The following is a 17,132-nucleotide window of genomic DNA, read 5'->3' on the forward strand; positions in this document are numbered from 1 at the left end:
TTCATTCTGTCTCCTAGAGATGAACGTACTTTGGTGCGAAAAGTGCAAATCAATCCCAGAACAACAGCAAAGGACCTTGTGAAGATGCTGGAGGAAACAGGTACAACAGTATCCATATCCACAGTAAAACGAGTCCTATATCGACATAACCTGAAAGGCCGCTAAGCAAGGAAGAAGCCACTGCTCTAAAACCGCCATAAAAAAGCCAGACTACTGTTTGCAACTGCACATGGGGACAAAGACCGTACTTTTTGGAGAAATGTCCTCTGGTCTGATTAAACAAAAATAGAACTGTTTGGTTATAATGACCATCGTTTTGTTTGGAGGAAAAAGGGAGAGGCTTGCAAGCCGAAGAACACCATCCCAACCGTGAAGCACGGGGGTGGCAGCATCATGTTGTGGGGGTGCTTTGCTGCAGGAGGGACTGGTGCACTTCACAAAATAGATGGCATCATGAGGAGGAAAATGATGTGGAGAAGCAACATCTCAAGACATCAGTCAGGAAGTTAAAGCTTGGTCGCAAATGGGTCTTCCAAATGGACAATGACCCCAAGCAAACTTCCAAAGTTGTGGCAAAATGGCTTAAGGACAACAAAGTCAAGGTTTTGGAGTGGCCATCACAAAGCCCTGACCTCAGTCCTATAGAAAATGTGTGGGCAGAACTGAAAAAGCATGTGCAAGCAAGGAGGCCTACAAACCTGACTCAATTACACCAGCTCTGTCAGGAGGAATGGGCCAAAATTCACCCAACTTATTGTGGGAAGCTTGTGGAAGGCTGCCCGAAACAATTTAAAGGCAATACTACCAAATACTAATTGAGTGTATGTAAACTTCTGACCCACTGGGAATGTGATGAAAGAAATAAAAGCTGAAATAAATCCCTCTCTACTATTATTCTGACATTTCACATTCTTAAAATAAAGTGGTGATCCTAACTGACCTAAGACAGGGAATTTTTACTAGGATTAAATGTCAGGAATTGTGAAAACTGAGTTTAACTATATTTGGCTAAGGTGTACGTAAACTTCCCACTTCAACTGTAGTAGTTGATTTTTAAATGTTATTAAAATGTGTTCCATGATAAATAGTGTTACCGGCAGACTGTGCTGCAAGGCTGGAGCGAAACACAACGGATATTCCATTAAATGTGTTCAAAGCCTTCTGTGCGTTTCGAGTCCCTGTCATTTAAAAAAGGAAGCTGTTTTACAAATGCACAGACATTGAATTGAGACGGTCCAGTCGGTTGTTTAAAGGGATCCGACAGTGCATCTAAAACCTGAGGTGTGGATGGGAAAAAGGCTTTCTGTGTGTGTCCATGAATCTATTACCACAGACATCTGGACACAGTGAGGATTTGTGGACACACACATACAAACACTGGGAGAAACACACCACAATCTCCCTCTCTCACAGACACCCACACATCGCAAGCACACAGCACAGCAGGATCTGTAGCGGTTTCAAAGCCTCTGTCACAGATCTTAGCTCAGTATTCCTGCAGCAACAGCGTCCCAGAAGACCCAGAGGAGAAACAGAACAGACCTGCTGGAATAAGAGGATTTCCAGGTGTGCGGACGGACGGACACACACACACACACACACACACAATAAAGCAGTGTGTCTGAAGAGTAAACAGAGCGAAACCACCTGTGATGCCTTGAAGGTGTATTGTAAGATTCTCCCTCAGACTGCTAAGTGATTCAGCTCCCCAGACGGTGTTTGTCAAGCAGGATCTAAAGCCATGCAGATGACACCCCCATACACCCTCCATACACCCTCACTACCTTCATGAATCAAAGAACATTTGCACCAGGGCCATGAGTTGATGACGTCACCGTCATATCCTCCTCTGGAAGCTGACAGCACAGACAGAAAGACAGACAGATGGAGGGCCATGACGTAGAGTTAGAAGTTTTTCCCAGGTTAGGTTCAGGGAAAACTCTGGGCCCTAGTTCCAGGTAGTAAATTGATATTATAAACTGACACCGCAACAGAGACAGTTTCTGGATGAACTGTGTTAGAACTATAGGGACGAGAGTTTTTACCTGGGCCCTGAATGATTGAACCCTTTTGGAGTAAACTTCGTTTTCTCTCTTTATTGTTGTATAATAATATACACTGGTAATGCATGTACATGTTTCTAAGGAGACATTACACACAGAGAGGCACAGACACACCCATCAACAAGATATTACCACACTCGTGACAATTGTGACAAATGGCTGACACCCAACTACGGGCATCAGAGTGACTTAGATTTCTTTTTTTAAATGTGATTAATCGTATTGTCAAATACAGGTAGGAAACTCAAAACTTATCCCATTTTAGTTAGATATCATTTTCAAAAACATTTGTGATATTCTTTAGCCATTTTGTGCAAAAACACTCAGCACACATCAGTTAACACAGTGGAGAGGACAAAACATGGTATGTCCAATACTAGGCATGACAGTGATTACACACAGGGAGGAAACATGATCCTCTACAAAATGTCTACATGATAGACTATTGGCCAGATAAAGACGTGATATCCGGTTGTGAAATCCAACGGTTCAGGAAGCTTGTTCCAACAGGACAGGGATACAACAGCATTCCTTTAGGAGACACAGGTAAGTCTTGTGTGTCTGTTACGTAACGTGACGTGTTGATGGATAAAGTTGAATTTCAATGACCTGATGACAGCACAGTGGTCTTCCCATTAGGGCTTTCCTCGTCTTTGATTGGCTCAGAGCCCATATCCAAAGTGTCTCAGAGTACAAGTGCTGATCTAGGCTCAGTTTGGCCTTTTAGTTCATAATGAATAAGGTTGCATGGACAGATCCTAGATCAGCACTCCTACTCCAAGGCTTTGTGGATACGGGCCCCTGATCTTACAAGATCACATCCTGTTCCTCTACAGGGTATGGTGAAACCAAACAGAGCAGTGGTCAGGATGGTGGATCAGGCGACGTCTCTGACCCCACAAACCTTTGTCCTTTGGACCTCCAGCCCCAGTCTAGGATCTCTCTCTCTCAAAATGTCTGTTGTTTTAATGACCTCCTTTCTCATGTCCGAATCAGCGGGCCCAGTCTGAGTTCTGTCAGTGTCATGAAGACAATAGAACTATAGACAGTAGTGATACAAGCCAGCTGAAGACAATAGAGCAATAGACAGTTGTAATTCAATGTTTGATGTCATCTGTTTAACGATAAGATGATCACCGTAGTGAGAGTTAGTTTACTGTAGTTGTGTTGACACGGCGACGAGGTTAGACACACATTGTGGTATACATCAGGGGGTTTTCTGTCAATAATACCCCCAGTCATCCGGGTTTCATGTCCTTTGCTTAACGATAATGAGGAAAGACTTTCATTTCACACAGTATTAGAGAACACAACACTAAAACAACTACGAAAGGTTCAACGTCTGTGTCCGCCGTGGGAAAACACACAGGGCTTCTTAGGAAAATATATTTTCTAATACGTTTTTTAAGTGTCACTGTATCCTTAAACTTGTTTTTTTATGTTGAGTTTTACTTGAAAAAACATCTATGAAGATTTAGATATACCCTGGTATTGATGACGACCAGCTACAAATCCGACGCTAACATACTGCTTCACAAATATAATGCTCACATGCTGAAGGAATGTGGCTCAGTTAGCAAAGTTAGCAAAGAGTATGATATTCTACACAGATGACATATAGCTGTGCCATTAGAGAGAGGTTTTAGAGGAGAACCAGGGAGTTAATGGGTCCATAGATTCTCCTATCTGATCTGCAGTGATGGTATGCAGTTCTAGCTAGATACAGTTTAATAAGGTTACTGGGGAGGAGAAGCGGAGCTTAAATGAAATGGAACCACAGTGAAATGGAACCTGAAAAACTGTTACTACTTATCCAGTGCATTGGATAAGTATTCAGACCCCTTGACTTGTTCCACATGTTGTTACGTTACAGCCTTATTCTAAAATGGATTAAATCAAATATTTCCCTCATCAATCAACACAACACCCCATAATGACAAAACAAAAACAGTTTTTTAGATTTTTTTGCAAATGTATTAAAAGTAAGAAATGCCTTATTTACAAAAGTATTCAGACCCTTTTCTATGAGACTTGAAATTGAGCTCAGGTGCATCCTGTTTCCAATGATCATCATTGAAATGTTTCTATAAATTGATTGGAGTCGACCTGTGGTAAATTCAATTGATTGGACATGATTTGGAAAGTAACACACCTGTCTATATAAGGTCCCACAGTTGACAGTGCATGTCAGAGCAAAAACCAAGCCATGAGGTCGAAGGAATTGTCCGTAAAGCTTCGAGACAGGATTGTGTCGAGGCACAGATCTGGGAAAGGGTACCAAAACATTTCTGCAGCATTGAAGTTCCCCAAGAACACAGTGGCCTCCATCATTCTTAAATGGAAGAAGTTTGGAACCAACAAGACTCTTCCTAGAGCTGGCCGCCCGGGCCAAACTGAGCAATCGGGGGAGAAGGGCCTTGGTCAGGGAGGTGACCAAGAACCCGATGGTCACTCAGAGAGCTCTAGAGTTCCTTTGTGGAGATTGGAGAACCTCCCAGAAGGACAACCATCTCTGCAGCACTCCACCAATCAGGCCTTTATGGTAGAGTGGCCAAACAGAAGCCACTCCTCAGTAAAAGACACATAACAGCCTGCTTGGAGTTTGCCAAAAGGCACCTAAAGACTCTCAGACCATGAGAAACAAGATTATCTGGTCTGATGAAACCAGAATTTAACTCCTTGGCCTGAATACCAAGCTTCACATCCGGAGGAAACCTGGCACAGTCCCTACGGTGAAGCATGGTCATGGCAGCATCATGCTGTGGGGATGTTTTTCAGTGGCAGGGACTGGGAGACTAGTCAGGATCGAGGGAAAGATGAATGGCGCAAAGTACAGAGAGAGATACTTGATGAAAACCTGCTCCAGAGCGCTCAGGACCTCAGACTGGGGTGAAGGTTCACCTTTCAACAGGACAACGACCCTACGGACAAAGCCAAGACGACACAGGAGTGGCCTAGCCAGAGCCAGACTAGAACCCGATCAAACGTCTCTGGAGAGATCTGAAAATAGCTGTGCAGCGACGCTCCCCATCCAACCTGACAGAGCTTGAGAGGATCTGCAGAGAAGAATAGACTCCCCAAATACAGGTGTGCCAAGCTTGTAGTGTCATACCCAGGAAGACTCAAGGCTGTAATCGCTGCCAAAGGTGTTTCAACAAAGTACTGAGTAAAGGGTCTGAATACTTATGTAAATGTCATATCCGTTTTATTTTATTTAAAAAAAACTGTTTTTGCTTTGTCATTATGGGGTATTGTGTGTAGATTGATGAGGGAAAAAAACATTTAATCAATTTTAGAATAAGGCTGTAACGTAACAAAATGTGGAACAAGTCAAGGGGTCTGAATACTTATCCAATGCACTGTATACTGCAGTTATATCTGACTGATGGTCTGGGGGACAGAGGGAGAGGAGGGGTGGGGGACAGAGGGACAGGAGGGATGGGGGACAGAGGGACAGGAGGGATGGGGGACAGAGGGACAGGAGGGATGGGGGACAGAGGGAGAGGAGGGGTGGGGGACAGAGGGACAGGAGGGATGGGGGACAGAGGGACAGGAGGGATGGGGGACAGAGGGACAGGAGGGATGGGGGACAGAGGGAGAGGAGTGGTGGGGGACAGAGGGACAGGAGGGATGGGGGACAGAGGGACAGGAGGGATGGGGGACAGAGGGACAGGAGGGATGGGGGACAGAGGGAGAGGAGGGGTGGGGGACAGAGGGACAGGAGGGATGGGGGACAGAGGGACAGGAGGGATGGGGGACAGAGGGACAGGAGGGATGGGGGACAGAGGGAGAGGAGTGGTGGGGGACAGAGGGACAGGAGGGATGGGGGACAGAGGGAGAAAAGTGTCAAGTGAAAGGGGAAAGTAGAGAAAGATCTGGCTGATGGTCTGGGGAACAGAGGGAGAAAGGAGGGGTGGGGGACAGATTAATGGAAAGATGAACAGTGAAAGAGGGGCAGAAGTGAAACCAGGTGAGGTGGTAAAGGGTGAAAATATGGGGAAAGAAAGGAAAACAATAAAAATGGAGAGAAAGAAGAAGGGGAAGAGGAACGTCAATGAGGTTATCTATACAAAAGTGGCTAGAAGAAACGGTTGAAATTAAATGGTGATAGGGAAAGGGATAAAAAGTGTGTCAGTGAATTCACACACTGTTCTAGAACTATAGCCTCACATACTATATACTGAGGTACTGTTACTGAACGAGTGGTAAGCATTGACTACAGCTACGGAAGCCATTTTGACAGTACTGTTACTGAACGAGTGGTAAGCATAGACGACAGCTACGGAAGCCATTTTGACAGTACTGTTACTGAACGAGTGGTAAGCACGACTACAGCTATGGAAGCCATTTTGACAGTACTGTTACTGAACGAGTGGTAAGCACGACTACAGCTACGGAAGCCATTTTGACAGTAACGTTACTGAACGAGTGGTAAGCATAGACGACAGCTACGGAAGCCATGTTGACAGTAACATTACTGAACGAGTGGTAAGCACGACTACAGCTACGGAAGCCATGTTGACAGTACTGTTACTGAACGAGAGGTAAGCATTGACTACAGCTACGGAAGCCATGTTGACAGTACTGTTACTGAATGAGTGGTAAGCACGACTACAGCTACGGTAGCCATTTTGACAGTAACCACACCCACATGGAAGATATACTGTATATCACCATAATAATACACAACCATTATCAAAATATAGACATTTGGTGTTCCAAGTACTGGTGTCATAACAAGTCATAACTCTAGAGATTATTTTATCTCAAAACTGGGAGGTGGTTTTCAGTGGCTTCACAGAGTAGAGGCGGTTAGCTACAGTTTGTATTGTTTAGCATTATAGCTAAAGCGCTAGTTAGCGTTAGCCAATTAGCTACAGTGTTCGTTAGCGTTTGCCCAATTAGCCAGCCGAGATAAAATCCACATTATGTGAGGTAATCCTTGGTCACAGCCTCTAGGAAGTTGGGCGCCGACATGAGGATGGTAAACGTGCCGATGATGGAGAAGATCGTGAACGCCACGAGACAAAGACGATCCACGACCGCCGCCGCAAACTTCCACTCGCTGCAGACCGCCTCTCCCTCGTCCTGCTCCCTGAACCTCTGGGCGATAAAATGAACTTCCTCCAGGATCCGCCCGATCTCCGGGATCTGGTCCACCGTCAACCTCCGGAGGATCCCCACGTCCCGGTCGGAGAGTAGCGCCTCGTTGGGGGAACATGTTCCACCTGTCCCCGTGGTCTGACTACCACCCCCAACCCCTCCACTGCAGACCCCAACCCCAGAAGAGTCACTGCTAGGCGGGCAGCAGGGGTTATCGTGAGACCCCCCCAAGGATCCCATCCCTCCCATACCCATGGAGTGGTAGCCGAAGTACAGGTTCATGTTGCCGTTGGTGGTTGAGGTATTGGAGGGCTGTCCCCCAGGGATGGAGCCCATCTGGATGGAGCTGGTGCTGGCGTGGTGAGGGGGAGGGTGGGAGTACTTGTAGCCTCCTGTGGTGGAGCTGGGGGTAGTATTGGTGTTGGTGGTGACGGTGGAGGGGGTGGTTGTCTTGCGTTCCTCGCCAGGCTTCTTCATGCGGAGGAACCAGGCGCACCAGTTGAGGAGGATGACTCGCATCTAGAGAGGCAGTGGAGGCAGGGGTGAGGAAAGAGAGAGAGAGTGTGAGGAGAGACGGAGAAAAAGGGAGAGAGGAGGGAAAGGTGAAGACAGAGAGAGAAAGGTGGCAGCTCCCAAAAAGGGACAGTGCACTGATATTAAACATTTTGGCAATTTTAGGGTAATAAAAGCAATAAAACACATACGTCGTGAACACATTACATTGTTGACAGAAAAAGCACCATAGATAACGCTATAAGGCACAGATGTACAAGGATATTCAGAGGTAGACCAGGTCTTCACATGTACACTGGCAGACTAGGACACAGAGAGGCTCTACAGGGCTGGAGATGCTTCATGTTTAAAACATGTCTGGCCTGTCTGAGAGAGCCAGTCATCCCCTCAGGCACTGTTTGTCTGCCAGGGCAGAAGTGACACTTCAGGAAGTGGCATACGTTACGATGACATAGGCCTAGTCAATGAGCCGTCTCTATGACTTTGAACTACAGCCACTTGGTGTTCCAATGCTCTACAGGATCGTGTGAATATTGGATGGAAGTGGACTGACACTTTAAGACCTGAGATGAGATGACATAGGCCTAGTCAATGAGCAATGAGCTGTCTAGCGAAGGCCTTGGAGTGATCTGGTACCCCAGCAACGTTTGTGTTACTCTTTCATTCTTGTGACGTGTCCTGGGGTAAGAGGTATTTCCTGTTTTCTTGTATGACAGGATTTGACTGTGTGTTGTTCTTACATTAACACTCTTCCACTTCCTCTGACAACTCCCACTTTGGGGAGGAAGTGGGGAGATTCTAAGATGAGTCTAAGGTGTTGTGGACACCATCCCCTTGTACACACTGTGGTACTACAGGATCAGAGTTGGTGAAGTCACACGGATGACAAACAAACTGAACTTTAACAGCTAAACGACTTCTACAACTCCTCTACTCGAGCACAACCAGAGTCAAGGACCACTAAGAGAATTGGAATGTATTTTTCCGTGGCAGACATAACCGGAACTACTCTACGACTCAAGGCGTCAGTTAAGAGGACATGACACAAAGAGGTTAGCAGGAAATGTCATGTAACCATGGTTACCTACCCATTTAGGCATCTTTACCCCGTGAGGGTCGTGATGGTGGAACTGTAGAACGAGAACCGTGACGACGAGAGAGAGACCCACGATCATCATGGCGAATGAAAAATACTGGCCTGCAACAACAGAAATATAGATTATAGATATCAATATTAGAAATCATTGTAGTGGGATGGAACACATAGAAATAATAGAATACTGGAAAGTACTGGGCAGAAACATAGAGATATAGATGATAGAACAGTGGAAAGTACTGGGCAGGGACATAGAGATATAGATTATAGAATACTGGAAAGTACTGGGCAGGAACATAGAGATATAGATGATAGAATACTGGAAAGAGATGGATGAGGAAAGGTAGAAAAGAGAGGTATTTTAACAGGTGATTAACAGGTTATCCCCTGCTTCAGGATAGAGAGAGAAAGAGAACGAGAGAGAGAGGAATAGAACAAGGTGAGAGAGAAAGAGGAGAGCGCGAAAGACAAAGAGGGGTAGAAATAGAGAAAAAGAAGGATAGAGAGAGAGAGAAACAGAGAGAGAGAGGGAGAGAGAGATAAAGAGAGAGAGAAACAGAGAGAGAGGGAGAGAGAGAGAGATAAAGAGAGAGAGATAGAGAGAAACAGAGAGACAGAGAGAGATAAAGAGAGAGAGAGACAGGGAGAGAGAGATAAAGAGAGAGAGAGAGAGACAGGGAGAGAGAGATAAAGAGAGAGCGATAAAGAGAGAGCGACACAGATAGGTATTTTAACAGAAGATGAGAACAGTAACCACCTGTCTGCCTGAGGTGGTAACATCCCTAACACCCTGTCAGCCCTCTGAGCTCTTCATTCTATCAACGTCTCCTCTCTTTCCTGGGAATTGATTCCTTCCATCAATCATGTACTGGCACCCTATTCCCTACATAGTGCACTACTTTTGACCAGTAGTGCACTAAATAGGGAATAGGGTGCCATTTGGGAAGCAGTCATGCTGTTCCTTCTACACCTCTCCTGTCTAGCTGATTAAAGCCTGAGGTAAATATCGGCTGCTAGAAGGGAAAACAGAACACCTTAGCTCTGTAATACGAATACCTTGTGTAGTGTGGAAACCATATTAGTTAGATGTTTGGTCATGGGGTATTACACTGGGTTTATGAGTGGCTATTCTATACTTAACTGTGTGTGGTCAACTTACCAAGAAAGCAGTGGAGGCTGCTGAGGAGATGACAGCTCATAATAATGGCTGGAGTGGAGTGTAATGGAATAGGATCCAAAACACCAGTTTGATACCGTTCCATTTACTCCATTTCAGCCATTGTTATGAGTCATCCTTCCCCCCAGCAGCCTCCACTGCAAGAAATATGGGCATAGCAACCAGATCTAAATAAGGAACACATGAGTTTGAATTGGTTTCATGATTTAGCTTGGTATCTAGTGATGATACTGAACCACCAATCAATTCACAACTTGTATGAGCGTAATCATGTAAAATACAATAGTGCTTCTACAAAACTCAATAAATCACTGATGAGTCAATAGATGATCAATACTTTACCGATGAGAGGAACAGAGTCTGACGTAGCCGGCATGATTTCTGCTACCAGCAACATGAAGACAGTCAGAGACAGCAAGACAGTGATACCTGGGGGAGAGATGGGTGGGGGTAGAGAGGGAGAGATGAGTGGGGGTAGAGAGGGAGAGATGGGTGGGGGTAGAGAGGGAGAGATGAGTGGGGGTAGAGAGGGAGAGATGGGTGGGGGTAGAGAGGGAGAGATGAGTGGAGGGAGAGATGGGTAGGGGTAGAGAGGGGGAGATAAGTGGGGGTAGAGAGGGAGAGATGGGTGGGGGAACAGAGAGGGAGAGATGGGTGGGGGTAGAGAGGGGGAGATAAGTGGGGGTAGAGAGGGAGAGATGGGTGGGGGTAGAGAGGGAGAGATGGGTAGGGGTAGAGAGGGAGAGATGGGTAGGGGTAGAGAGGGAGAGATGGGTAGGGGTAGAGAGGGAGAGATGGGTAGGGGTAGAGGGGAAGAGATGGGTAGGGGTAGAGAGGGAGAGATGGGTAGGGGGAGAGATGGGTAGGGGTAGAGGGAGAGGGGTGGGGGTAGAGGGAGAGGGGTGGAGTGAGAGATGGGACAGGGAGGGACAGAGAGAGAGGAGAAAATACAGCTCACCTCTACTCTCAGAGGAACAGCTTTTGATCTGTATTATAGCTTTCATGTCCTTCAACCACAAAACCTTAGAGTACTGGTTAGTATAAAGCCTTAGAGTACTGGTTAGTATAAAGCCTTATTAGAATACTGGTTGGCATAACGCCTTATTAGAATACTGGTTGGCATAACGCCTTATTAGAATACTGGTTGGCATAACGCCTTATTAGAATACTGGTTGGCATAACGCCTTATTAGAATACTGGTTGGCATAACGCCTTATTAGAATACTGGTTGGCATAAAGCCTTATTAGAGTACTGGTTGGCATAAAGCCTTATTAGAATACTGGTTGGCATTCTAGCCTTATTAGAATACTGGTTGGCATTAAGCCTTATTAGAATACTGGTTGGCATTAAGCCTTATTAGAATACTGGTTGGCATTCTAGCCTTATTAGAATACTGGTTGGCATTAAGCCTTATTAGAATACTGGTTGGCATTAAGCCTTATTCGAATACTGGTTGGCATTAAGCCTTATTAGAATACTGGTTGGCATAAAGCCTTATTAGAGTACTGGTTGGCATAAAGCCTTATTAGAGTACTGGTTGGCATAAAGCCTTATTAGAATACTGGTTGGCATTAAGCCTTAGAGTGCTGGTTGGCATTAAGCCTTACTAGAATACTGGTTGGCATTAAGCCTTATTAGAATACTGGTTGGCATTAAGCCTTAGAGTGCTGGTTGGCATTAAGCCTTACTAGAATACTGGTTGGCATTATAGCCTTATTAGAATACTGGTTGGCATTATAGCCTTATTAGAATACTGGTTGGCATTACGCCTTATTAGAATACTGGTTGGCATTAAGCCTTATTAGAATACTGGTTGGCATTAAGTCTTATTAGAGTACTGGTTGGCATTAAGCCTTATTAGAGTACTGGTTGGCATAAAGCCTTATTAGAGTACTGGTTGGCATAAAGCCTTATTAGAGTACTGGTTGGCATTAAGCCTTATTAGAGTACTGGTTGGCATAAAGCCTTATTAGAATACTGGTTTTCATAAAGCCTTATTAGAGTACTGGTTGGCATTCTAGCCTTACTAGAATACTGGTTGGCATTAAGTCTTATTAGAATACTGGTTGGCATTAAGCCTTATTAGAGTACTGGTTGGCATAAAGCCTTACTAGAATACTGGTTGGCATTATAGCCTTACTAGAATACTGGTTGGCATTAAGCCTTACTAGAATACTGGTTGGCATTATAGCCTTATTAGAATACTGGTTGGCATTAAGTCTTATTAGAGTACTGGTTGGCATTAAGCCTTATTAGAGTACTGGTTGGCATAAAGCCTTACTAGAATACTGGTTGGCATTATAGCCTTACTAGAATACTGGTTGGCATTATAGCCTTACTAGAATACTGGTTGGCATTATAGCCTTACTAGAATACTGGTTGGCATTATAGCCTTATTAGACTACTGGTTGGCATAAAGCCTTATTAGAATACTGGTTGGCATTATAGCCTTACTAGAATACTGGTTGGCATTATAGCCTTACTAGAATACTGGTTGGCATTATAGCCTTATTAGAATACTGGTTGGCATAAAGCCTTATTAGAATATTGGTTGGCATTATAGCCTTATTAGAATACTGGTTGGCATAAAGCCTTATTAGAATACTGTTTGGCATTATAGCCTTATTAGAATACTGGTTGGCATAAAGCCTTATTAGAATACTGGTTGGCATAAAGTCTTACTAGAATACTGGTTGGCATTATAGCCTTACTAGAATACTGGTTGGCATTATAGCCTTATTAGAATACTGGTTGGCATAAAGCCTTACTAGAATACTGGTTGGCATAAAGCCTTATTAGAGTACTGGTTGGCATAAAGCCTTATTAGAGTACTGGTTGGCATAAAGCCTTATTAGAATACTGGTTGGCATAACGCCTTATTAGAATACTGGTTGGCATAAAGCCTTAGTAGAGTACTGGTTGGCATTCTAGCCTTATTAGAATACTGGTTGGCATTCTAGCCTTATTAGAATACTGGTTGGCATTAAGCCTTATTAGAATACTGGTTGGCATTAAGCCTTATTAGAATACTGGTTGGCATTAAGCCTTATTAGAATACTGGTTGGCATTAAGCCTTATTAGAATACTGGTTGGCATTATAGCCTTATTAGAATACTGGTTGGCATTCTAACCTTATTAGAATACTGGTTGGCATTAAGCCTTATTAGAATACTGGTTGGCATTAAGCCTTATTAGAATACTGGTTGGCATTAAGCCTTCGAGTGCTGGTTGGCATTACGCCTTACTAGAATACTGGTTGGCATTATAGCCTTATTAGAATACTGGTTGGCATTAAGTCTTATTAGAATACTGGTTGGCATTATAGCTTTACAAGAATACTGGTTGGCATAAAGCCTTATTCAAAGCATAATATCAGAATTAGCATAAAGGAAGGAAAATAAAAGGATTAGTGTACGCTGACCCACAGTGTCCTCGCAGAATGAGGTATGTGTGTGTGTGTCTCTGTGTGTGGAACCCTCCTCTCACCCAGGGAGATCTTCTCTCCAGAGTCTGCAGGCAGCAGGAAGACCAGCAGGGCCAGGCCAGAGATGAGGACACAGGGGATGAGGAGGTTGAGGCCGTAGTACAGTGTCCTCCTCCTCATGGTGACAGTAAAGGTGACGTCAGGGTAGGGCTCCTTACAGCAGTCATAATACAGTTCGTTACGCTTCACTGGGACACCTGGGAGGAGGGGCAGGTTAGATGGACATAACATTAACAACTCCATCAGATTTGAGACGAACCCCCGATTTCCAGGAGAAATGTAAATGGTTCAATCACTCTGATGGGCTTTAATCATTGTAGGACATCTAGCAGAGCACTGATTGGTTAGTGAGTTTGAGGATTTCAGACTCATCACCTCAAAGTAAGTATTATTATTTTAACTGATTAAAACCTAGCAACAGAAAAACATTTGTGTGTGTGTGTGTGTGTCCATACATGTGTGTGTGTGTGTGTGTGTGTCTGTGTATAGGACCGTAACCAAGGGTACTATCGCTAAACTCTAAACAGAGCCCCAGGATTGCACCTTGTCTGGCAGAGGAACCAGGGCTGTGTCTGGAGCTGAGCCTGCTAGCTGCCTGGCCGTGCCCCAATCTAGTGAGCCCTTCCTGGGCCAGCTGTCACCTCATACCCCCATGGTTACATACAGCCAGCTGCGTACTCTGTGTGTGTGTGTGTGTGTGTGTGTGTGTGTGTGTGTGTGTGTGTGTGTGTGTGTGTGTGTGTGTGTGTGTGTGTGTGTGTGTGTGTGTGTGTGAGAGAGAGAGAGAGAGAGAGTGTGAAAGAAAACATCAGGCTGGCATTCCCCAGTGGTGGGGAAAAACACCCAGTTATCATACTTGAGTAAAAGTGAAGTCCCCTTAATAGAAAATGACTCAAGTAAAAGTCACCCAGTAAAATAATGTAAATATCTGGTTTTAAATATACTTAAGTGTCAAAAGTAAAAGCCATAAATGATTTAGAATTCATTATATTAAGCAAACCAGACTGCACCATTTTCTAGTATTTTAATTTACGGATAGCCAGGGGCACACTCCAACAATCAGACCTCATTTACATAATTAACAAACGAAGCATATGTTTAGTGAGTCCACCAGATCAGAGGCTGTAGAGATGACCAGGGATGTTCTCTTGATAAGTGTGTGAATTGGACCATTTTCCTGTCCTGCTAAGCATTCAAAATGTAATGAGTACTTTTGGATGTCAAGGAAAATGTATGGAGTAAAAAGTACATTATTTTCTTTAGGAATGTAGTGAAGTAAAAGTAAAAGCTGTCAAAAATATAAATAGTAAAGTAAAGTACAGATACCCCAAAAAACTACTAAAGTAGTACATTCAAGTATTTTTACTGAAGTACTTTATGCCACTGGCATTCCAACACTATTGAGGCATCTATCTGAGACCAGAGGCACGTTGCCACCATCCATCCAATGATAGATGACATGGAATGGGAACAGCGTAGTTCAGGGAGGAGAATAGACCTGTAATACCACCTGGCTCGGTCACACTCAGAGCTGGACATTGATTGGCTGTCTAGCCCAGGGGACCAGGAAGTGAAACAGAATAATTCAGGCAGCAGGATAAGAGGCGTAACACCGGGCTCAATAAGTGGCTGTCTGGCCCAGGGGACCAGGAAGTGAAACAGAATAATTCAGGCAGCAGGATAAGAGGCGTAACACCGGGCTCAATAAGTGGCTGTCTGGCCCAGGGGACCAGGAAGTGAAACAGAATAATTCAGGCAGCAGGATAAGAGGCGTAACACCGGGCTCAATAAGTGGCTGTCTGGCCCAGGGGCTAGAACACTCAGGATCAGAGAGGCATGGGACGCAGACACCTAAAACAGGGCTGCATTCTGTCAGAGATCTACTGTAAGCACAGAATGTGTAATGCACATTGTATGAAATGTGCACTATAAATAAAGATTGATTCGATTTGAGTGTTGACCACCGTACCACTGACTCTACTGTAAAAAAGTGAACCTCATTTCCTCCAGAGAGTTCCAGGGAGACACTCCTTCAGTCTCTTACCCACGAGATCCCACTCTCCGTTGGGGATGTATGAGGAGATGTCTACGTCCAGTATCTGGAGATCCAGCAGCCAGCCGTTGTATGTCCACGAGCCAAACTTCAGATCACACTTCTGGACGTCGAAGGGGAACCAGCGAACATCGATATAGCAGGTACTCTTCAGGATACCTGGGGGAGGGAAGGAGGAGAGGAGGATGAGGAGAAGGAGGAGTGGGCAGTCTTGTCATATTCACATTTTGCCATCGTTGATTTCTGTCCATGATTTTCTATTGCTGAGTATACATTCAAGTTAATGCACTTCAAATCAAACTTTATTTGTCGCATGCGTCGAATACAACAGGTGTAGACCTTACAGTTAAATGCTTACTTACAAGCCCTTAACCAACAATGCAGTTCAATAAATAGTTAAGAAAATATTGACCAAATAAATATTGACCAAATATATTCACCACATTCTTTTGGAGAGATTGGAAACCCAAATTGGTCTACATGGACAAGTTCTGGCCTGGTTTAGATCTTATCTGTCGGAAAGATATCAGTTTGTCTCTGTGAATGGTTTGTCCTCTGACAAATCAATTGTACATTTTGGTGTTCCTCAAGGTTCCGTTTTAGGACCACTACCTCTTGGGGATGACATTCGAAAACAGAATGTTAAATTTCACTGCTATGCGGACGACACACAGCTGTACATTTCAATGAAACATGGTGAAGCCCCAAAATTGCCCTCGCTAGAAGCCTGTGTTTCAGACATAAAGAAGTGGATGGCTGCAAACTTTCTACTTTTAAACTCGGACAAAACAGAGATGCTTGTTCTAGGTCCCAAGAAACAAAGAGATCTTCTGTTGAATCTGACAATTAATCTTGATGGTTGTACAGTCGTCTCAAATAAAACTGTGAAGGACCTCGGTGTTACTCTGGACCCTGATCTCTCTTTTGAAGAACATATCAAGACTGTTTCAAGGACAGCTTTTTTCCATCTACATAACATGGCAAAAATCAGAAATGTTCTGTCCAAAAATGTCGCAGAAAAATTAATCCATGCTTTTGTTACTTCTAGGCTGGACTACTGCAATGCTCTACTTTCCGGCTACCCGGATAAAGCACTAAATAAACTTCAGTTAGTGCTAAATACGGCTGCTAGAATCCTGACTAGAACCAAAAAATGTGATCATATTACTCCAGTGCTAGCCTCCCTACACTGGCTTCCTGTTAAGGCAAGGGCTGATTTCAAGGTTTTGCTGCTAACCTACAAAGCATTACATGGGCTTGCTCCTACCTATCTTTCCGATTTGGTCCTGCCGTACATACCTACACGTACGCTACGGTCACAAGACGCAGGCCTCCTAATTGTCCCTAGAATTTCTAAGCAAACAGCTGGAGGTAGGGCTTTCTCCTATAGAGCTCCATTTTTATGGAATGGTCTGCCTACCAATGTGAGAGACGCAGACTCAGTCTCAACCTTTAAGTCTTTACTGAAGACTTATCTCTTCAGTAGGTCCTATGATTTAGTATAGTCTGGCCCAGGAGTGTGAAGGTGAACGGAAAGGCTGGAGCAACGAACTGCCCTTGCTGTCTCTGCCTTGCCGGTTCCCCTCTTTCCACTGGGATTCTCTGCCTCTAACCCTTTTACAGGGGCTGAGTCACTGGCTTA

General features: G+C 44.4%; 1 protein-coding gene across 1 annotated transcript in view; it reads right to left on the reverse strand.

The window, feature by feature from the left end:
* Positions 1-2,081: 2,081 nt before the first annotated feature.
* The window catches only part of LOC106610372 (neuronal acetylcholine receptor subunit alpha-7), a 78,661-nt gene continuing 63,610 nt past the window's right edge, over positions 2,082-17,132 (reverse strand). Inside the window, exons 6-10 of the mRNA XM_082974076.1 lie at positions 15,482-15,649; positions 13,440-13,634; positions 10,295-10,381; positions 8,768-8,877; positions 2,082-7,685 (exon numbers count right to left, since the gene is read on the reverse strand). Of these exons, the coding sequence (XP_082830202.1) occupies positions 6,990-7,685; positions 8,768-8,877; positions 10,295-10,381; positions 13,440-13,634; positions 15,482-15,649 (1,256 nt within the window). The 3' untranslated portion in view covers positions 2,082-6,989. The remainder of the gene's footprint in view (positions 7,686-8,767; positions 8,878-10,294; positions 10,382-13,439; positions 13,635-15,481; positions 15,650-17,132) is intronic.

The sequence above is a fragment of the Salmo salar genome, chromosome 04, assembly GCF_965601325.2.
Source record: "Salmo salar chromosome 04, fSalSal1, whole genome shotgun sequence".
In the NCBI taxonomy this organism is placed as follows: domain Eukaryota; kingdom Metazoa; phylum Chordata; class Actinopteri; order Salmoniformes; family Salmonidae; genus Salmo; species Salmo salar.